At 47.6% G+C, this 23,457-nt stretch overlaps 1 protein-coding gene across 5 annotated transcripts in view; it reads right to left on the bottom strand.

The window, feature by feature from the left end:
* The window catches only part of LOC132399744 (ankyrin repeat domain-containing protein SOWAHA), an 89,683-nt gene that overhangs the window by 58,547 nt on the left and 7,679 nt on the right, over nt 1–23,457 (bottom strand). For all 5 annotated transcript variants that reach the window (XM_059980445.1, XM_059980448.1, XM_059980447.1 and 2 more), the window contains exon 2: nt 8,173–8,234. In XM_059980445.1, coding sequence (XP_059836428.1) covers nt 8,173–8,234 — 62 coding nt within the window. The remainder of the gene's footprint in view (nt 1–8,172; nt 8,235–23,457) is intronic.

A 23,457-nucleotide genomic window follows, 5' to 3' on the forward strand; every position in this document is an offset into this window, starting at 1 on the left:
CATTTTTTAAAAACTGGGACACACAAAAATTGCTAAGTATCAATACAAACTGCAGGACCAAAGAAGAAAGAGCAGAGACTGAAACAGAGGGTTGAGCAGCTCAAATTGACATGATGAGATGAGCCATTCAACATAAGAATAATAGTTTGTTTCAATGCTTTAACAACCAGGATGAGAGGTAAGGGCGAAGAGCAAGGGACAATAGGTGCATGGGTTGTGAATAATTGTTGACTGGACGTGGAGTGTACATATCGAAAAAAGGTAAAATGATACCATTAAGACATCAAGTTAATAAGGGGTCAGGACCATTTGTACTAGAGCTGCAGGCAGGATAATGGATACACCAAATAATCAGTTGCCAGAAGAAAATTCAATTATGTTCTTAATCTCAGATAGATTTCCATCACAGTTCTCCATCAGTTGAGTAAAGGCTCATTGCACCTATATCTTCAGTCTTCAAATGGTGCTTAATACACATCATTCTGATACTGTCTTGCTCCCAGTTTTTATTCTTGTTGTAGGTAAATTCATGCATGTATATGGAAGGGATACTGCAAAGATTATTGGGAGTGATTATGGAGAGAGGGTGATCAGCTTCATAACTCATGGGAGTAGGAAATGTTTGCACTTGAGTTCTTTTCAAAAATTCAGCTTTTACTTCGAGGATTTAATTCATATTCTAATAGTAGACACTGAGGGCTTTAGTATTTCTCCAATTATAAAAACTGGACTCTGGTTTGGATATTGGGCAGATTTTATCTTCTTTTCCCCTTTTCTAAGATCTTTTTGTACAATATCCATTGTTAAAGAATATTGTGTGGGTCGTTGTGCTGTGGCTGCCCTGCATGATTTTGATGGGGCCTTGCCATCATCTCCAAAAATATCCCTAACTACTGAAGTTTTACTTAAGCAATCTCAAGTGTGAAATTTCTAGAGAGGGCACTGAATACATTTACTGGTCTAGTGCTCAAAGATTTCAGTTGCAAGAGTACACTCAAAGACAGTACAGCTCTTGAAGCAAAACTTGAGAAATTTGATCAAGGTGTACACTGTTACGAATGCACTAAGTAATGTCTGGTTTATACAGAATGAAAAGAAAATTTCTCATTAACGGAAGGCCTAGGGTTATTATAATAAAATTTTGGGAAAAGAAGCAGAAAAATGAGAAAAAATGTTTTACTCGTAATTATGATTAAAAATTCAATGCCTCTACAGCTGTTAGAAACACAATCCTCGGTATCTTTAGACAAGAATTACATAGAAAGTGCAAGAATATATTTCACAGCGATGGGAAAATAGGAATGGGCTGATGGAATTGCTCTCCTGAAAGCTTGCAAAGACTTTATCTACTTCTATGCTTCAAAATAAATTCTAGAGTTCTAGTCTAAAGGCAAGTAAGATAATTATTTTTGATATGTAGTTACTGTTGTAATGAGGTAAACATGCACATCATTTTCACTATCATAATAATGACAAGATAATCTGAGTCCTCAGTTATGATACCAGCAATATCTGATCAGTTTTAGATAAATCAAATAATAAAAACAAGAATTCTAATGAAACAGTGCAGCTGAAAGGAACAGATGGTCTCAGTTTCACAAGACTATTTATAGAAACATTATTAAGTTTATTGCTGATAATGAATCAATGAATGACTTGATTTATTCCACTTACGTTGATGGATTATAGGTACAAATTCAATGAAAGACTTCTTAGAAAAGTCACAATGATTAGGTAGAACCAACATGGTATTCTGAAAAGTAACTGTATTTGACAAATTTAGTATGATGCTATGAGGATGTAATTAGAGGCATGGACAAGGAAGTGATGTAAAAGTGGATTGAAAAGATTAGTGAGAAAATTAGTGGGGAATGGGTCTGCTCTCCGAGTCTGCATCGACTCAATGAGCCAAAATGGCTGCCTTCCATGTCAGATGGAAAAATGAAAAACTATGAAGCTAAGAACAGATAAACCATACACAAAAACCTGGAGGAACTCAGCTAGCGGACATCATCTATGGAAGGAAATATTCAACGTTTTGGACTGAGGCCCTTATTTAGACCAACAATAGATGGGAGATAACCAATATAAAAAACTCGGGAGCAAGGTGAACCAAGAGTTGGCAGGCAATAGGTGGATCATGGTGGAGAGGGGGTTGTTATAGGCAGGTGAGACAGGAGAGCAACAAACACTGTCTTGCACACCAAGCAATTATATTGTCAAGTTCGCTGATGATGTGACAGTGGTGGGGTTCATTACCAACAACAATGAGACGGCCCACAGAAAGGAGGCAGAGAGTTCAAAGCTTGGTGACATGCAAATAGCCTCTACCTTAATGTCAACAAGACAAAGGAAATGGTTATTAACACCACTCACACCCCCCTTCTACATTGATAGCACAGCAGTGGAAACTACAAGCAATTTCAAACTCCTGGGAGTGCACATTACACACAACCTCTCATGGTCCCAGAACACATCCTACACAGTCAAGAAAGCTCACCAATGCCTCTACTTTCAGATGAGGCTGAAGAAAGCTGGACTTTGCACATCCATACTAATATCATTCCAGAGATGCATAGTAAAGAGCATCCCAACAAACGACATCAACGTTGGTACAGAAACTGCATTGCAATGGACATGAATGCTCTACAAAGGGTATCAAAACTGCCTAACACATTACTGGCACTAACCTATCCGCCACTGACATATATACAGAAAGATGCCGGAAAAGGGCCAGTGATACTGTAGCGGTGTGCTACACGCAGCGCTAAAATTACGACACGGAGTCGGTAACTGCAGTCGAAGGAAAAAACTTTATTTGAAAACTTCAGCCTCACTTTTAAGCCTCTGTCAACCGGCCCCCCATGGCGCAGAGGCTCCAAAACTCTGTGCTCGCAAACCCCCATAGGCTATCTCATTGTGAGTCGGTTCGGATACGCTAGGAAATGGGTCGCCACATAACCCCCCCCCCCCCCCCCCAGAACAGGCGATACACCTCCCAATGTCCACAGTCTGGACCAGAACCTGCTTGGGAGGTCGGCCTCTGCGCCGAGGCGCCGGAAACTCGGCCGGTTGCGCCAAGTCCACGTGGGCCGGTTTGAGGCGGTCCACCGTGAAAACCTCCTCTTTCCCCCCAACGTCCAGCACGAACGTGGACCCGTTGTTCCGGAGCACCATAAACGGCCCCTCGTATGGCCGCTGCAGCGGTGGCCGATGCCCGCCTCTTCGTACAAACACAAACTTACAGTTCTGTAGGTCTTTGGGTACGCAGGTCGGGTGCCGCCCGTGCTGTGAAGTGGGTATGGGGGCCAGGTTACCGAGCTTCTCGCGTAGTCTGCCCAGGACTGCTGCGGGTTCTTCCTCTTGCCCCCTTGGGGCTGGTAGGAACTCCCCGGGGACGACCAGGGGCGCGCCGTATACCAACTCGGCCGACGAGGCGTGCAGGTCGTCCTTGGGCGTTGTGCGGATGCCGAGTAGGACCCAGGGAAGCTCGTCTGCCCAGTTGGCTCCTCGCAGGCGGGCCATGAGGGCCGACTTCAGGTGACAGTGGAAACGCTCCACTAGCCCGTTCGACTGTGGGTGGTAGGCAGTTGTGTGGTGCAGCTGAGTCCCCAAAAGGCTGGCCATAGCTGACCACAGGCTGGAGGTGAACTGGGCGCCTCTGTCGGAGGTAATGTGGGCCGGGACACCAAAGCGAGATATCCAGGTGGCGATCAGGGCTCGGGCGCAAGATTCGGAGGTGGTGTCGGTGAGCGGGACCGCCTCTGGCCACCTTGTGAACAGGTCCACGATAGTCAGGAGGTAACGCGCTCCGCGCGACACTGGCAGGGGGCCCACGATATCCACATGAATGTGGTCGAAACGCCGGTGGGCGGGATGGAACTGCTGCGGTGGGGCTTTGGTGTGCCGTTGCACCATGGCCGTCTGGCAGTGCATGCACGTTCTGGCCCATTCACTGACCTGTTTGCGGAGTCCGTGCCAAACGAACCTGCTGGAAACCATCCGGACAATTGTCCGGATGGAGGGATGCGCCAAGTTATGAATAGAGTCGAAAACGCGGCGCCGCCATGCTGTCGGGACGACTGGACGGGGCTGGCCGGTGGCGACGTCACAGAGTAGGGTCCTCTCACCTGGGCCCACGGGGAGGTCCTGGAGCTGCAGACCGGAGACTGCGGTTCTGTAACTCGGAATCTCCTCATCCGCCTGCTGCGCCTCTGCCAGTGCCTCAAAGTCTACCCCTTGGGAAAGGGCATGAACGGTAGGGCGAGAGAGCGCATCCGCCATGACATTGTCCTTACCCGAGACGTGCCGGACATCCGTCGTGTATTCAGAGATGTAGGACAGGTGGCGTTGCTGGCGGGACAACCAGGGGTCAGATGCTTTCGTAAACGCAAAGGTAAGTGGTTTGTGGTCCGTGAACGCGGTGAAGGGCCGACCTTCGAGGAAGTACCTGAAATGCCGGATTGCCAGGTAGAGCACCAACAGTTCCCGGTCGAAAGCACTGTACTTAAGCTCGGGTGGTCGCAGGTGTTTGCTGAAAAACGCCAGGGGTTGCCAGCGACCTGCGATGAGCTGCTCCAGCACCCCACCGACTGCCGTGTTTGATGCATCCACTGTGAGGGCAGTAGGGGTGTCCATTCTGGGATGTACTAGCATTGCGGCGTCCGCCAAAGCTTCCTTCGTTTGAACGAAAGCGGCGGCGGACTCCTCGTCCCAGGTAATGTCCTTGCTCGGACCCGACATCAGGGCGAACAGGGGGCGCATGATCCGGGCAGCTGAAGGGAGGAAGCGGCGGTAGAAATTGACCATACCTACGAATTCCTGAAGGCCTTTGATCATGGTGGGTCGGGGGAAGTGGCGGACCGCATCTACCTTAGCGGGCAGAGGGGTTGCCCCGTCTTTAGTAATCCTGTGGCCCAGGAAGTCAATGGTATCGAGTCCGAACTGGCGGGGTTGATTGTAAGACCGTACTCACTCAGTCGGGCGCAGAGTTGACGGAGGTGGGACAGATGCTCCTGACGACTGCCGCTGGCTATGAGGATGTCATCCAAATAGATGAACGCGAAGTCCAGGTCCCGTCCCACCGCGTCCATTAACCGCTGGAACGTCTGTGCGGCATTCTTCAGGCCGAACGGCATGCGGAGGAACTCGAAAAGGCCGAAAGGGGTGATGAGAGCCGTTTTGGGGACGTCGTCAGGATGCATCGGGACTTGATGGTATCCCCGGACGAGATCTACCTTGGAGAAGATCCGTGCGCCGTGCAGGTTTGCTGCAAAGTCCTGAATGTGCGGCACAGGGTAGCGGTCCGGTGTGGTAGCCTCGTTCAGCCTGCGGTAGTCGCCGCACGGTCTCCAGCCCCCCGTCGCTTTGGGCACCATGTGCAGGGGGGAGGCCCATGGGCTGTCGGACCGCCGGATGATCCCCAATTCCTCCATCCTCTGGAACTCCTCTTTCGCCAGTCGGAGCTTGTCCGGGGGAAGCCGCCGAGCACGGGCATGGAGGGGTGGTCCCTGGGTCGGGATGTGGTGCTGTACGCCGTGCCTGGGCATGGCCGCTGTGAACTGCGGTGCCAGAACCGATGGGAACTCCGCCAGGACCCTGGTGAAGTCGTTGTCGGATAGCGTGATGGAGCCGAGGTGAGGGGCTGGCAACTGGGCTGCACCCAGGGAGAACGTCTGAAAGGTCTCGGCGTGTACCAGTCTCTTCCTGGGCAGGTCGACCAGCAGGCTGTGAGCCCGCAAAAAATCCGCACCCAGAAGCGGTTGGGCTACGGCGGCCAGTGTGAAGTCCCACGTGAACTGGCTGGAGCCGAACTGTAGCTGCACCTGACGGGTGCCATAGGTCCTTACGGTGCTGCCATTCACGGCCCTCAGGGGGGTACCCGGTGCCCTGCTGCGGGTGTCGTAACTCGTCGGAGGTAAAACGCTGATCTCAGCCCCAGTATCGACCAAAAACCGGCGTCCCGACCTTCTATCCCACACATACAGGAGACTATCCCGATGGCCAGCCGCCGTAGCCATCAGCGGCGGCTGGCCCTGGCGTTTCCCGGGAACTTGCAGGGCGGGCGACAACGGCGGGCTTCTGCGCCCCACCGCTGGTGGTAGAAGCACCAGTATTCATTGGGCCAGGGGTTGGCGGGCTCTGTGGCCGGGCCTGGACTGGTTTGCTGCCGGGAGCGTGGCTGGGTGATCTGTGCGATGGACGCCCTGCTCACCTTTTTGGCGTTCCACAGCAAGTCCGCCCGGGCTGCCACCTTCGGGGGGTCACTGAAATCCGCATCGGACAGCAGCAGGCGTATGTCCTCGGGCAGCTGCTCCAGGAATGCCTGCTCAAACATGAGGCAGGGTGTGTGTTCGTCGGCGAGAGACAACATCTCATTCATTAAAGCCGATGGAGGTCTGTCGCCCAAGCCATCCAGGTGCAGTAAACGGGCAGCCCGCTCGTGCCGAGAGAGTCCGAAAGTCCTGAGGAGCAGGGCTTTGAATTCCATGTACTTGCCGTCTGCCGGGGGCGACTGTACAAACTCCGCGACCTGGGCCGCTGTGTCCTAGTCGAGGGAGCTCACCACGTAGTAGTAGCGGGTGTCTTCTGAGGTGATCTGGCGAACGTGGAATTGGGCTTCGGCTTGCTGGAACCATAGGTCCGGGCGCTGTGTCCAGAAACCTGGCAGTTTCAACGAAACCGCATGAACAGAGGTGGCGTCGGTCATTTCTGGTCCAAAAATCGTTTGGACTGTCGGGGTCACCAATTGTAGCGGTGTGCTACACGCAGCGCTAAAATTACGACACGGAGTCGGTAACTGCAGTCGAAGGAAAAAACTTTATTCGAAAACTTCAGCCTCACTTTTAGGCCTCTGTCAACCGGCCCCCCATGGCGCAGAGGCTCCAAAGCTCTGTGCTCGCAAACCCCCGTAGGCTATTTAATTGTGAGTCGGTTCGGATACGCTAGGAAATGGGTCGCCACAATACTGTAAAAGATTCTACCCACCCTGCTCATGGACTGTTTGTCCCACACCCGTCAAGGAGGAGGCTATACAGAACCCACGGCAGAACCACCAGCAACTTTCTCCAAGCAGTAAGACTGATCAACACCTCCTCCCACTAACTTTATTATTTCCTATCAGTCACCTTATGGACAGCCTAACAACACTTCATGGACCTGCTGGCATGAACATGAATTTCTCTAACTCCTGGTAATCACCCACCCCTTCTCTCCTTTTCCATCCCCCATTCTGGTTACTTTCTCACCCATCTTCTTCTCCTCACCTTCTCCTGGTTCAACCTCTTCTTCCCTTTCTTCCATGCTTCATGTCCTCTCCTATTAAAGCATTTCATCTTCAACCTTTACCTCTTCCACCCATCACCTTTCAGCTTCTTACTTCATTCCCCCCGCCCCCACCCACAGACTTTCCTCTCACCTGGTCTCAGCTATCACCTGCCAACTTGTACTTCTTCCCCTCTCCACCTTCTTATTCTGGCTTCTGCCCCCCATCCTTACTATTTAGATAAAGGGTCTTGGGTTGAAACGTCAACTATTTACTCCCCTCTGTAGATGCTGCCTCCAGCATTCTGTGTACACTGCTGAAGTTTTTCAGCATTGGCAGAATTTCTTGTGTTTATGAGGGAAGGGAGGGAGGTGCTCCAACTTCCTCTTCCATCAAATTTAATCATTTTCAGCCCTTTATCACTTCCACCAATCACCTCTCAGATTCTGGCATAATTCCAACTCTCACCATCATCTACTGGCACCTATCACCAGTTAGTTCTTATTCTAATTTTTTTTTATACTGGCTGTCTCTCCTGTCATTCAATCCATATGAAGGGATTTGATTAGAAACATTAACTGTTTGGAAATGTAAATTAGTCACACAACTAACCAGCTTTTTGGTTTCAGTAATGAACTCTTTATGATTCTCAACCTATGAAATTCAAAATAAATTTGCTCAGGTAACATTCCCATTCCACTGGAATTGTAAACAAGACATATAGAGCATACTGAAGGCTATCAAAACTGCCACCACACACACACACACTTTCATTTATTGGATTCCCTATACATAATTGAATATCTAGGTGTATGTAATAAAGATTTAGTTGTAAATCTTTGTAAGCAAATTGTATACATTGGTAAAGAAAGCATGGAAGAAAGAAGTTAAATATAGCAAATACTCACATCTTCCTGTTTTACCACTGCAATCTTGTTGATAATATCTTTAAAGATATCACGATATTTAGCTGTGGAAAAATAAAGATTTTAGTATCATTTTGCATTGTAGCTCCATCCCTAGATCTAGAACATTCAATGCAGCTTTTTTTTATAATTAAGCTTCAATAAAGTAAAAACTGATGCACCATCAAGCAAAAGTTCATCTTCAACAGCTATATTTTTTTAAAGTAGGAAAACAAATTTCAGAGGTGTGAGAAGGCTGATATATACTGTAGATTATCCAAAGTTAGTAAATATTCAAAGTAATAACAGCAAAATAAATAATGGATTTTAAAATTAGGGGCACAAGAACAACTCTGTAAATGAAAGGTTAATGCATAAGGACGGTTTGATGGCTCTGGGTCTGTATTGCTGGAGTTTAGAAGAATAGGTGGGGGGGACCTCACTGAAACCTATTGAATACTAAAAGGCCTCGATAGAGTGGATATGGAAAAGGTGTTTCCTATTGTGGGGGAGTCTAGGACTAGAGGGCACAGCCTCAGAATAGAGGGATGTCCCTTTAGAACAGAGATGTGGATAAATTTCTTTAGCTGGAGGGTGATGAATCTGTGGAATTCACTGAACAGCAGCTGTGGAGGCAAAGTCATTGGATATATTTAAAGTGGAGGTTAATAGGTTCTTGATTAGACCAATATCAAAAGTTACAGGGAGAAGGCAGGAGAATGGGGTTGAGAGGAATAATAAATCAGCCATGATGGAATGTCGGAGCTGATGCATTACCTAATTCTGCTCCCATGTGCAATGTTTTTATGGTATTTGCATAAGAATTTAGACATACCACAGATCATGTACTGTATGCAATTCCAGTATTGATATTGATTTATTGTTGTCACACTGAGACACAGTCAAAAACTTAAGCCATCCACACAGATCATTTTAAGCCAATTACTTCAAAATAGTTGGGGGGGGGGGGGTAAACCAATAACAGAAGACAGAATATATGTTACAGTTAAAGATAAAGTATAGTGTGGTTGACAACAAGGTGCAAAGGCTATAAAAACCATAAGCTATATGGATATAGACCAGTGTTTCTCAATCTTTTTCAGCACAACATCTCCCTAAAGCACCTTTGTGTTTGCCAACGCCCCTCTTAGGCACAATATACCTTCCAGCATTTCCATTGTGTAAAAGCATGTCTACCTTATGCTAATATCAGAAACATTATTCTGCTTTAAATTTTTATTTGTCTTTAAACTTAGCTTACACAGTACCTGTGCACTGTACAGCAGCTTCAATATCAATGTGATCCTTGAGCTTGATGGCTTTTAGCAAGAGTTCAAACATCTGGTTCAAGTCGTGTCAGCAAAAACCTCAAGTCCCCACGTGTAACAGTGTCCAAGTGGTTTGTTTTTTTTGTGAGTATGTGGTTCACTGCACTGAAGCCTCTTAACAAGGTAGGAGGATGGAAATACAATGAAGAGCAGTTTGGCTCTTCTTCAAACACCAGGAAATGTTGTATGACAGTGTAGCCACATACCACAAAAGCAGACATGTTTGAAAAGCATTTTTGCTTTTTCTTCATTCTGAATTTTGATAAATTTCATCTTGCAAGCTCTCTTCCTGTTCTTCCACGTTGCAAAGAAATGAGTTAATTACCCAGTCCAGAATTTCCAGATCGTTCAAATCCTTGAATCAATTCTGAAGATCCTTCTTCAGTGACTGCATGTGTAAGCAGTATTCTTGCAAATCACTGTCTGTGAGAGAAAGTGTTATACTTTCCATGCAGGGCAACTGTAAGAACATTCTTCTCCCAGTGTTTTGCTTATATATTTTCAATTTTCCTCTAAAAGTGGTCACTGCACATTTTGTTTGGATTAAATTGAAAGTCTCACCCTGCAGTTTCATATTTAGAACGTTCATTTTCTCAGACAGATCAGCTAGGTATGCCTCATCTTGTTTCCCCAAGATGACTTGGAGCAAAAATTCAACCACAATGTCAAAAAGATGAAGGAATCGTTTTAAGCAGCAGCCTTGTGATAACCAAAACACTTCAGTGTGAAGAAGCAAGCATTCAAATTCTTCACTGTTATCTTGGCATAACTGGTGGAATACTCTGCGATTTAATGATAAGCTTTAATTTTGTTGATAGCAGATATTACAAGAGTCATGCTTGAAAAAAGTCTTTAGCTGAGGTATTTGGCTGCGAGATATTGACAATGAATTACGCAATGGATTGCAGACAGACTTGGAATTTCTTTTTTCATAAATGCCGCTAAACCAGCATAGCAACCTGTGCTCCATCTGTTGCACAGGAAATTATGCTCCTAATCGCAATTCTTTTATCTTCAATATACATTTTGAACTGGCCATAAATTGATTTTCCATTGATATTTGTTTTTAACTTTTTACAAAAGAGAATCTCTTCATAAACTTATCCATTTTTAATAAACCGTACATATGCCATTAGCATTGCCTCATTGTCTCACAGTTGACTCATCCAGTTGTATCCCGAATTCTGTTTATTGTAGCTCTGTGCATAGTTGATACTCAATGTCTTCACTCATTTCGTCAATAAGATGAACTAGTTATTACTTAGAGGAACTGATTGTAAAATACTGGTGTCCATTTTGAGAACAGTGGTGAGCACTTCTGATACAGTAGGCATTATTAATCTTTCACCAATTGTTTGAAATTTTCCACACTTTGCTATCATTTTGGAGATGTTATAAGAAGCAATGAGTCCACTATCAAGGTCACTTTTAGCTTTCCTGGCAGATGACCTGAACGTGCAACACATTTTAAATGCTTCTTTCATCTTCTGGTAATGAGTAATACTGTAAGTAGCTTTTTCAGGGTGTCTTTTATGGAAGTGTTCCTGCAATCTTGGCGTTTCATTAGATAGTACAATATTATAAATAAGACTATGGGGTGTCGCTGATCTGATGGAAATGGAATAAAACCATTCTCCAGGTATGTAACATTGTATTGATGCACTTCCTCTAGCTTGTGTTTCTTAGCAGGATTAGAATTCAAGGTTTCACTGCCTTCAGACTCACAGATGTGCTGCACATATTTATCAATCATTAATGGGACTAAATTAAAAAAAACACAAACTGGGAATGCCTATCGGATGTTGAGGACAGCAGCAAGCTGATGTGGTCTGTCAGGTCTCGAGCCTTAAGTTAAGGTGCCACTTACCACATCTCTCCCCCCCCCCCCCCCACCATGACTTCTATTTTCCCTAATGCCCCCTGAGCACATGCAACTGCCCCATCGGGAATCACTGGTAATAGACTTATCAGGCTCTCTCTGGCATTCACAATGGATTTTTTCATTTGGTATTCTACCACTTTTTCTCCACAACCTTTAACTTCTTTACCAATTAAGAGGCTATCTCAGCCTCTTATACACTCAATGACTTGGTCTTCACAGCTCCTGGATTCTGAGCTCCACTACTAATGTAAACATTCACTTGACGTCCACTCTATACAAGCCTTTCAGTGTCTGGTAGGTTTCAATGAGATCTCTCTGAACTGTCAAATAAAGGACCAGAAGCATCAAATGCTCCTTATATGTTAAGCCTATGTCTCTGGGATCATTCTTGTGATCTTCCTCCAGACCCTCTCCAGGGCCAGCACATCTTTCCTTAAATATGGGGCATCAATTACCTATAATATTCCAAATGTGGTCTGACTAATGCCTTATAAAGCTTCAGCAGTACATCCTGTATATATTCACGTCCAAAGAATGATAATATTGCATTTGCCTTCATTACTACCGACCCAACTTGCAAATTAACTTTGAGTGAAACCTGAACCAAGACTTCCAAGAAAGACCCTTTGCAACTCTAATTTCTGAATTTTCTTCCCAAGTAAAAAATAATCGATGCACTTACTCTTCCTGCTACAGTGCATAACCCCACACATCCTTATGCAGTATTTAACCTGTCACTTCTTTTCCCTCTGTCCCTAGATGCCCAAATCCTTCTGCAGAGCCCCTACTTAAAGGACTCTACCTGTTCCTTCACCTGTCTTGCTGACATCTGCAAACTCCATCAGTTACTTCATCTAGATTATTAATGAAAAGTTGCAGTCCCAACACTCACCTCTGCAAACTCTACTGATCATTGGCAACTATCCCAGAAATGACCCCTTTATTCCCACTCCGACTTCTGGCAGTCAGCCAACTTTTTTCCATGCTCATAACATGCCTCTAACATGGGCTCTTATCTGTTTAACATCTCAGGTGTGGCACCTTGTGAACGTCCTTCTGAAAATTCAAGTAAACAACATCCACTGACTATCTAAATGGCACATTGCCTCCCAAAGAATTCCAACAGATTTACAGGCAAGATTTCCCTTTACAAAACTCTGTACACTTTGCCATAATAAAATCAGTTTTAGCATCACAGGCATATGTTGTAATTGTTGTTTTATGGCAGCAGTACATTGTAACACATAATAAAAACTATAAATTACAGTAAGAAATATACATGATTAAATTAGTAATACAAAACAAAGTGAGGTAGTATACTTGGGTTAATTTTCCATTTAGTAATCTGATGGCGGAGGGGAAGAAGCTGTTCCTGAAAAGTTCAGTATGTGTCTTTGGGCTCCTCTACCTCCTCCTTGATGATAGCAATCAGAAGAGGGAATGTCCTTGGTGATGAGATCCTTAATCACCAGGGAAGTAGTCACCCCCAAGTTGCAGGAGGCGAGTAGCTATGTGACTGTCAGGAGAAATGGAAATGTGCTAGCGCAGTTATCACAGAACAACCCTGGGGCCATTCCTCTCAATAATAAGTACACCACTTTGGATACTGTTGTGAGGTACGACCTCCCAGGTGAATGCCACAGAGACCGGGTTACTGGCACTAAGCATAGGTCCATGGTGCAGAAGGGAAAGAGGGAGAAGAGGGGATCAGTAGTGATAGGGGACTCATTAGTCATGGAAAAAGACAAGAGATTCTGTGGATGTGAAAGGGAAACCCGGATGGTATGTTGTCTCCCAGTGCCAGGGTCAGAGATGTCTCGGATCATGTCCACAGCATTTTGGAGAGAGTCAGAGAGCAGCCAGATGCCTTGGTATATATTGGTACCAATGACATAGGAAGGAAAAGCAAAGAGGTCCTGAAAAGAGAATTTAAAGAGCTAGGTAGAAAGCTGAGAAGCAGGACATCCAGGGTAGTAATTTCTGGATTGCTGTGCCATGCACCAGTGAGGGTAGAAACAGGCTGATCTGGCAGATTGATGCGTGCCTCAGAAGCTGGTGCAGGGGCAGTGCTTCAGGTTCTTAGATCACTGGAATCTCTCGTGGGAGAGGTATGATCTGTTCAAAAGTGATAGGTTGCACCTGAAACTGAGGTGGACCAATAGTCTAACAAAGCAGGTTTGTTAGAGCTGTTCCGGAGGGTTTAATCTAATTTGGCAGGGGGGTGGGAACCGGAGTGAAGGGACTCAGGTTAGGACGGATGGTAAAAAAGCAAAGATAGCATACAGGGAGACTGTCAGGAAGGGCAGGCAGATGATGGGGCAAATTGCAGCCAACAGGGTGAGTGTATCAGTGCATGAAGGATGCTGAATCAAAAAGGGTAACAAATACAGTACTCAAAGTGTTATATATTGCATGGAGTACAAGAGATAAGGTGGTTGATCTTGTTGTCAAGTATGATGTTGTGGCCATCACTGAATCGTGGCTAAAGGATAGTTGTAGTTGGAGCTGAATATCCAAACTTGCACATTGGATCGGAGGGATAGGAAGGTAGGCAGTGGGGTGGTGTGGCTCTAATGGTAAAGAATAGCATTGAATCAGTAGAAAGATGTGGACATAGGTTGGGAAGATGTTGAATACTTGTGGGTTGAGTTTAGAAACTGCAAAGGTAAAAGGACCCTGATGGCAGGCCTCCCAAAAGTAGCTGGGATGTGGACCATAGATTATAGATTACAATGGGAAATAGAAAAAGGCATATTGATACCTTTAGGCCTTTCAGTTTCCCTCGTACCTTCTTCTCCTTAGTAATGCCTACAGCAGTCAAGAGTGCATCAAGTCAAGTCAAGTCAACTTTTATTGTCATTTCGACCGTAACTGCTGGTACAGTGCATAGTAATAATGAGACAACATTTTTCAGGACCATGGTGTTACATGACACAGTACAAAAAACTAGACTGAACTACGTAATAAAAAAAATCAGAGAAAGCTAAACTAGACTACAGACCTACACTGGACTGCATAAAGTGCACAAGAACAGTGCAGGCATTACAATAAATAATAAGGACAGTAGGGCAAGGTGTCAGTCCAGGCTTTGGGCATTGAGGAGTCTGATAACTTGGGGGAAGAAACTGTTACATAGTCTGGTAGTGAGAGCTCGAATGCTTCGGAGCCTTTTCCCAGACGGCAAGAGGAAGAAGAGATTGTATGAGGAGTGCATGGGGTCCTTCATAATGCTGTTTCCTTTGCGGATGCAGTGTGTAGTGTAAATGTCCGTGATGGCAGGAAGAGAGACCCCGATGATCTCCTCAGCTGACCTCACTATCCGCTGCAGGGTCTTGCGATCCGAGATAGTGTAATTTCCAAACCAGGCAGTGATGCAGATGCTCAGGATGTTCTCAATACAACCCCTGTAGAATGTGATGAGGATGGGGGGGTGGGAGATGGACTTCCCTCAGCCTTCGCAAAAAGTAGAGACACTACTGGGCTTTCTTTGCTATGGAGCTGGTATTGAGGGACCAGGTGAGATTCTCCGCCAGGTGAACACCAAGAAATTTGGTGCTGTTTACGATCTCTACTGAGAAGTCGTCAATGTTCAGTGGGGAGTGGTCGCTCCGTGCCCTCCTGAAGTTAACAACCATCTCTTTTGTTTTGTTCACATTAAGAGACAGGTTGTTGGCTCTGCACCAGTCCGTTAGCTGCTGCACCTCCTCTCTGTAAGCTGACTCGTCGTTCTTGCTGATGAGACCCACCATGGTCGTGTCATCGGCGAACGATGATATGGTTCGAGCTGTGTGTTGCAGCACAGTCGTGGGTCAGCAGAGTGAACAGCAATGGACTGAGCACACAACCCTGGGGAGCCCCTGTGCTCAGTGTGATGGTGTTGGAGATGCTGCTCCCGATCCGGACTGACTGAGGTCTCCCAGTCATGAAGTCTAGGATCCAGTTGCAGAGGGAGGTGTTCAGGCCCAGTAGGCTCAGCTTTCCAATCAGTTTCTGAGGGATGATTGTGTTGAATGCCGAACTAAAGTCTATGAACAGCATCCGAACATATGTGTCTTTTTTGTCCAGGTGGAGGGTGGTGGCAATGGCGTCATCTGTTGAGCGGCTGACAATAGACAATAGATGCACCGCCATTCTGAGATCATGGCTGATCATTCACTATCAATACCCAGTCCCTGCCTTGTCCCCATATCCCTTGATTCCCCTATCCATCAGATAACCCCTATCCATCAGATATCTATCTATCTAGCTCCTTCTTGAAAGCATCCAGAGAATTGGCCTCCACCGTCTTCCGAGGCAGTGCATTCCACACTTCCACAACTCTCTGGGAGAAGAAGTTCTTCCTCAACTGTTTTAAATAACTGACCTCTTATTTTCAATCCATGCCCTCTGGTACTGGATTCTCCCAACATCTGGAACATATTTCCTGCCTCAATCCTATCAAATCCTTTAATTATCTTAAACGTTTCAATCAGATCCCCTCTCAATCTCCTCAATTCCAGTGTGTACAAGCCCAATCTCTCCAATCTCTCTGACAGCCCTGCCATCCCAGGAATCAACCTAGTGAATCTACGCTGCACTTCCTCAATTGCCAGAATGTCCTTCCTCAAACCTGGAGACCAAAACTGTACACAATATTCCAGGTGTGGTCTCACCAGGGCCCTGTACAAATGCAAAAGGACATCCTTGCTCTTGTATGGTTGGGATGTTGGGATGGTACGCAAACAGCAGGGGGTGAAGTGAGGGGGGCAGCAGGGTCTTGATATGCCTCATGACAAGCCTCTCGAAACACTTCATGATGATGGATGTAAGTGCAACGGGATGGTAGTCATTTAGGCAGGACACTGAAGACTTCTTCGGCACGGGGACAATGGTGGCGGCCTTGAAGCACGTTGGAATGGTGGCGCTGCTCAGGGAGACGTTGAAGATGTCAGTGAGAACATCTGCTAGCTGGACTGCACATCCTCTGAGCACTCTACCAGGGATGTTGTCTGGTCCAGCAGCCTTCCGTGGGTTGACCCTGCATAGGGTTCTTCTCACATCAGCCACGGAGAGACACAGCACCTGGTCATTTGTAGGAGAGGTGGACTTCCTCGCAGCCACGTCATTTTCCACCTCAAACCGGGCGTAGAAATTATACAGCGCATTTGGGAGGGAGGCATCACCTGCAGTCAGGTGATGTTGTCTTGTAATTGGTGATGTCCTGGACGCCCTTCCACATGCGCTGCGTGTCGCCGCTGTCCTGGAAGTGACTGTGGATTAGCTGGGCATGTGCACGCTTTGCCCCTCTGATGGCTTGGTCAGTTTGGCCCTTGCTGTTGTTAGAGCTGTCTTGTCGCCTGCTCTGAAGGCGGAGTCGCGTGACCTCAGCAACGCACACACCTCTGCGGTCATCCATGGCTTCTGGTTGGCACATATAGTGATGGTCTTGGACAGAGTAACATCATCAATGCACTTTCTGATGTAGCTGGTCACTGATGCTGTATACTCCTCTAAGTTGGTAGAGTCGCCATCGGTTGCAGCCTCCCTGAACATGTGCCAGTCAGTGTGCTCAAAGCAGTCTTGAAGAGCAGATATGGCTCCTGCTGGCCAGGTTTTCACCTGCTTCTGAACTGGGCTGGAGCACCTGATGAGCTGTCTGTATGCTGGGATTAGCATAACAGAGATGTGGTCTGAGTATCTGAGGTGGGGCGGGGCTCTGCCCAGCACGCGTCGGGGATGTTTGTGTAAACCAGGTCCAATGCGTTCTCTCCCCTCGTTGCAAAGTCCACATACTGATGGAATTTGGGGAGCACTGACTTAAGGTTCGCGTGGTTAAAATCACTGGCGACAATAAACAGACCATCAGGGTGCGCGTTCTTCAGTTCACTAATAGCCCCATACAGATCACATAGCGCCTCCTTAGCATTAGCGCTGGGGGGGGGGGGGAATGTAGACACCAAATACAAGGATAGAGGTGAATTCACGTGGCAAATAAAATGGTCTGCACCTAACAGTCACAAACTCCGCTAGTGATGAGCAGTATCTGGAAACCAGCACAGAGTTCTTAAATTAAATTAAATAAATTTAACAAAAGGCAATGCAGGATAATATCTAAGTAGTAAAAAGAGGAAGGGCACAAAGCAAGCAAACATCAACATTCTCAGTATTAATTTTATGGAACTCACATTTCATGAAAATTCATATTTTCAGTTGATAAATTTAAGATTATGGAGGTTTCTGGTCAGCAATAAAAATGATACAGTAGCAGGATCTTTCTTATTATAAAGGATACACTGACAGTGTAAGAATGGACCACAGATGCACCCTTAAAAATCACTCTACTCAGTTGGCAGAACACACATTTGATTCAGACAATTGTGGATTACAGACGTCATCACAATCAAGACTAACAGTTTAGCACCGTTCAGAGGAAACACGCTTCAAATAATCATTTCATGAAAGCAGCTGTCAGATGTTTTATTTTAACCACACTCAACTGGATAACAATGTTACTAGTTACACACAAAGAAAAATGCTGGTTTATTATGTGGCGACCCACTTTCCAGCGCACTCGAACCGGCTCACAAAACAGTGCGCGCTGGCAGAGGCCGGCCCCAAAAAGGGCACCAGGCCTTCTTCACCAGCAAGGGGAAAAGCCCACGCGTGGGAAGGGACTGTGAATATTTGAATACAGCATTCCTGCCCGAGAAGGGCGGAAACGGGAAGGCTTAAAAGCGAGGCTGCGAAGTTTGAATAAAGCTTTAACGCAACTGCAACTCACTGTCTGCGTGTCATTATTCCAGCACTGTGTGTAGCACTGCTACAATTGGTGACCCCGATGGCCCAAACGATATTTGGACCAAAGATGAACGACGTCGCATCTGTTCATGCAGTTTCGTTAAAACTGCCAAGCTTCTAGACGCTGCGACCTCAACAAGCAGAAGCCCAATTCCACATTCGGGAGATAACCTTGGATTCCACACGTTACTACTACGTGGAGAGCTCCCTCGACCAGGAGACGGCCACCCAGGTTGAGGAGTTCATACAGTCATACAGGAGGACGGCAAATACACAGCATTCAAAGCCCTGCTCATAAGGACTTTTGGACTCTCACGGCGCGAGCGAGCTGCCCGCTTATTGCACCTGGATGGTTTGGGAGACAAGCCGCCATCAGCATTAATGAACGAGATACTGGCCCTGGCTGAAGGACACAAGCACTGCCTCATGATTGAGCAGGCATTCTGAGAGCAGCTGCCCGAGGACATACGCCTGCTGCTGTCCGACGCAGATTTCAGTGACCCCCGGAAGGTGGTGGCCAGGGCAGATGTGCTGTGGAAAGCTAAGGAGAGTGGGGCATCCGTCGCACAGATCACCAAGCCATGCGCCCAACAGCAGACTGGACCAGGCCCGGCAGCAGAGCCCACAAAACCCAGAGGCAGCAGTGCGGAGGTCAAGGAACAATGGTGCTTCTACTGTTACGGATTCAGCAACAATAAATATATAAGTGAGGCAGGTTTTTTTTTAATAACAAATAAAACATTTATTAAACACTGAAAAACAAACTCCAAAAAGTAAACAAACAACTAGCGCAACCGGAAATCAGCTGCTGTGCGACAGCTTAAACAGTTCTTAAAGGGATAAAGCCAAAACAGTTCTTAAAGCGATGTTGCAAAAACAGTTCTTCAACGTAGTACTGCGAAAGTTCAAAATGCTTACAGTCTATTAAAGTAGAGACTTTTTTTTAAGACGATTTAAATTCTCTTTCACGTCGTGTTGCTGCAGTTCCCAGTCGAACTATACTTTTCCCGGTGAATTTACGAAAATGAAAATGAAAGGGCTTAAAGGCACTGACCTTTCCTTGACGAAACTGTACCCAACCCTTTCTGCTCTTATCGCAGGGGCTAACACGGGGACAGCCAACGAATTCCTTCCAAATGAGGATCAAAGAAGGTCAAACCTGTTTCACCATCGAAATTGACTTTCCTTGATCTTTTAGCTCTCGAACTCTGATCTTCACTCTCCACTGATTTTTAACTGGCAGTATTATAAAGAAACTGCCGGCAATGACCTTTTAAACTTTAGGCATTAAAGAAAACTCCACCTTTCAACAGAACTGCATCATAATATTGGACCACGCAGTAGCATGGTGTCAAAATGGCAAATCCAGCAATGAACTGCCCCTCCTCACAGGGAGGGGGTCCTCCTTTTATACTGTTGAAAAAACCTGTCACATGACCTCTACTGGCAGAAAAATGACATCACTCCACCATCACAAGACCATTACCTTAAGTCCAGTATAGCTTCAGCACCCGTCACGTGACAAGTACAAGATACCCACGAGTACGTAACACTACCACCAGCAGTGGGGAACAGAAGCCTGCCACTGGAGCCCGCCCTGCAACTTCCCAGGAAACGCCAGGGCCAGCCGCCGCTGATGGCTACGGCGGCTGGCCATCAGGGTAGCCTCCTGGATGTCTGGGACAAACAGTCGGGACGCTGCTTTTTGGTTGGTACCAGGGCCAAGATCAGCGTCTTACCTCCGACGAGTTACGACACCCGCAACAGAGAACCGGGACCCACCCTGCGGGCCACAAATGGCAGCACAATATGGACCTACGGCACCCGTACGGTGTGGCTACAGTTCACGTGGGACTTCACACTGGCACGCCGTGGCCCAACCACTCCTGCGGACAGATTTTTTGCAAGCTCACAGCCTGCTGGTCGACCTGCAAGGGAAGAGACTAGTCCACGCCAAGACTTTTCAAACTTTCTCCCTGGGTGAAGCCAAGTTGCCAGCCCCACACCTGGACTCCATCACGCTGTCCAACAACGACTTCACCAGGGTCCTGGCGGAGTTCCCATCAGTTCTGGCACCACAGTTCACGGCAGCCATGCCCAGACACGGAGTACAGCACCACATCCCGACCCAGGGACCACCCCTCCACGCCCGTGCTCGAAGGCCTCCCCCGGACAAGCTCCGACTGGCGAAGGAGGAGTTCATGAGGATGGAGGAATTGGGGATCATACGGCAGTCCGAGAGCCCATGGGCCTCCCCCCTGCACATGGTGCCCAAAGCGACAGGGGGCTGGAGACCATGCAGCAACTACCGCCGACTGAACGAGGCTACAACACCGGACCACTACCCTGTGCCGCACATTCAGGACTTTTCAGCAAACCTGCATGGCATAAGAATCTTTTCCGAGGTAGACCTCCTCCGGGGATACCACCAAATCCCAATGCATCTGGACAACATCCCCAAAATAGCACTCATAACTCTGTTCGGCCTTTTCGAATTCCTCCAAATGCCGTTCAACCTAAAGAATGCCGCACAGATGTTCCAGCGGCTCATGGACATGGTGGGACGCAACCTGGACTTCGCTTTCATCTATTTGGGCGACATCCTCATAGACAGCAGTAGTCGTCAGGAGCATCTGTCCCACCTCTGTCAACTCTACGCCCGACTGAGTGAGTACGGTCTAACAATCAACCCGGCCAAATGCCAGTTCGGACTCGACACCATCGACTTGCTGGGCCACAGGATTACTAAAGACGGGGCAACCCCTCTACCCGCCAAGGTAGACACTTCCCCCGACCCAACACATTCAAAGGTCTGCAGGAATTCGTGGGTATGGTGAATTTCTACCACCGCTTCTTCCCCTCAGCAGCTCGAATCATGCCCCCTGTTCACCCTGATGTTGGGTAAGGGCAAGGACATTACCTGGTACGAGGAGGCCGTAGCCGCTTTCGTTAAAACCAAAGAAGCCTTGGCAAACGCCGCGATGCTAGTGCACCCCAGAACGGATGTCCCTACCATCCTAACAGTGGATGCATCCAACACAGCAGTCGGTGGAGTGCTGGAACAACTCATCAAGGGTCACTGGCAACCCCTGACGTTCTTCAGCAAACACCTATGACCACCCGAACTCAAATACAGTGCTTTCGACCGGGAGCTGTTGGCATTATACCTGGCAATCTGGCATTTCCGGTACTTCTTAGAAGGTAGGTCCCTCACTGCGCTCATGGACCACAAACCGCTCACCTTTGCGTTCACGAAGGCGTCCAATCCCTGATCGTCCCACCAGTAGCGACATCTGTCCTACATCTCTGAATACACGACAGACATCCGGCATGTCTCGGGAAAGGACAACGTCGTGGCGGACGCCCTATCCAGACCTACCATCCAGGCCCGGGGGTGGACTATGCAGCGCTGGTAGAGGTGCAGCAGGCAGACGATGAGATCCCTAGTTACAGGACTGCAATCTCCGGTTTTCAGCTCCAAGACTTCCCCGTAGGCCCAGGTGAGAGGACCCTACTGTGTGACGTGGCTACCGGCCAACCTCGCCCCACCGTCCCAGCAGCCTGGCGGCGGCGAGTTTTCAACTCCATTCACAACTTAGCGCACCACTCCATCAGGGCAACCGTCTGGTTGGTCTCCAACAGGTTCGTTTGGCACAGACTCCGCAAGCAGGTCAGTGAATGGGCCAAAATGTGCATGCAGTGCCAAACAGCCAAGGTGCAGTGGCACACCAAAGCCCTGCTGCAGAAGTTCCACCCCACCCGCCGGCATTTTGACCACATTCATGTGGACATCATGGGCCCCCTGCCAGTGTCGCGAGGAGCGCGGCATCTCCTAAGTATCGTAGACCGGTTCACAAGATGGCCAGAGGCAGTCCCGCTCGCTGACACCACCTCCGAATCCTGCGCCTGAGCACTAATTGCAACCTGGGTATCTCGCTTTGGTGTACCAGCCCACATTACCTCCGACAGAGGCGCCCAGTTCACCTCCAGCCTGTGGTCAGCTATGGCCAGCCTTTTGGGAACACAGCTGCACCACACAAATGCCTACCACCCACAATCGAACGGGCTAGTGGAGCATTTCCACCGTCACCTGAAGTCGGATCTCATGTCCCACCTGCAAGGGCCTAACTGGGTGGACGAACTTCCATGGGTCCTGCTCAGAATCCGCATGGCGCCCAAAGAGGATCTGCACACCTTGTCGGCTGAGTTGGTGTACTGTGCACCCGATCGTCCCAGGAGAGTTCATACCTGCCCCAAGGGGGCAGGAGGAAGAACCCGCAGCAGTCCTGGACAGACTACGTGAGAGGCTCGGTAACCTGGCCCCCATACCCACTTCACAGCATGGACAGAGCCCGACCTGCGTACCCAAAGACCTGCAGAACTGTAAGTTTATTTTTGTACGCCGGAGCAGACATCGGGCACCGCTACAGTGGCCCTATGAGGGGCCGTTTAAGATGATCAGGAACAACGGGTCCATGTTTGTACTGGACATTGGGGGGAAAGAGAAGGTTTTCACAGTGGACCGACTCAAACCGGCCCATGTGGACTTGGCGCAGCCGGTCAGGGCTCAGGCACCGAGGTGCAGAGGCAGACCTCCCAAACAGAGGCCAACTCAGACTGTGGACATTGGGGGGTGTATCGCTGGTTCTGGAGGGGGGGGGGGGGGTTATGTGGCGACCCATTGCACTTGAACCGGCTCACAAAACGGTGCGCGCTGGCAGAGGCCAGCCCCAAAAAGGGCACCAAGCCTTCTTCACCAGCAAGGGGAAAAGCCCACGCGTGTGAAGGGACTGTGAATATGCGCCCCCTATAGCATTCCCACCCGGGGAGGGCGGAAACGGGAAGGCTTAAAAGCGAGGCCACTAAGTTTGAACACAACTGCAACTCACCGTCTGCATATCGTTATTCCAGCGCTGTGTGGAGCACACTGCTACAATTAGCAGCCCACTTAATGTCCAACTGCTACCAAGCAAACCATTAATATCATATAGAATTAAAAGCATTGCCTTTGAGATTGATGGAATTACTTAATTGAAATATGTCCATTACACTCAACAGCAGTCTGGGATTCTAATCCTAAAAATATATCCTCATTGAATATAATATTTCATTTGTAATACAGTGGATATACACTTTTGCAAAATACAATTTTTGAAGTTGGCATTGCTTATTTCATTTCTTTTAATTTCCAGCAATTCTTTCTTGATAGTGTATCTCCAAATTGTATTGTTTATTCCCAACTAAAATCATCCAGCTATTCATCTAAAACAATTGAGCTTAATGGAATTGTTCCACATATTC

This window comes from Hypanus sabinus, chromosome 9 (assembly GCF_030144855.1).
Source record: "Hypanus sabinus isolate sHypSab1 chromosome 9, sHypSab1.hap1, whole genome shotgun sequence".
Lineage (NCBI taxonomy): Eukaryota > Metazoa > Chordata > Chondrichthyes > Myliobatiformes > Dasyatidae > Hypanus > Hypanus sabinus.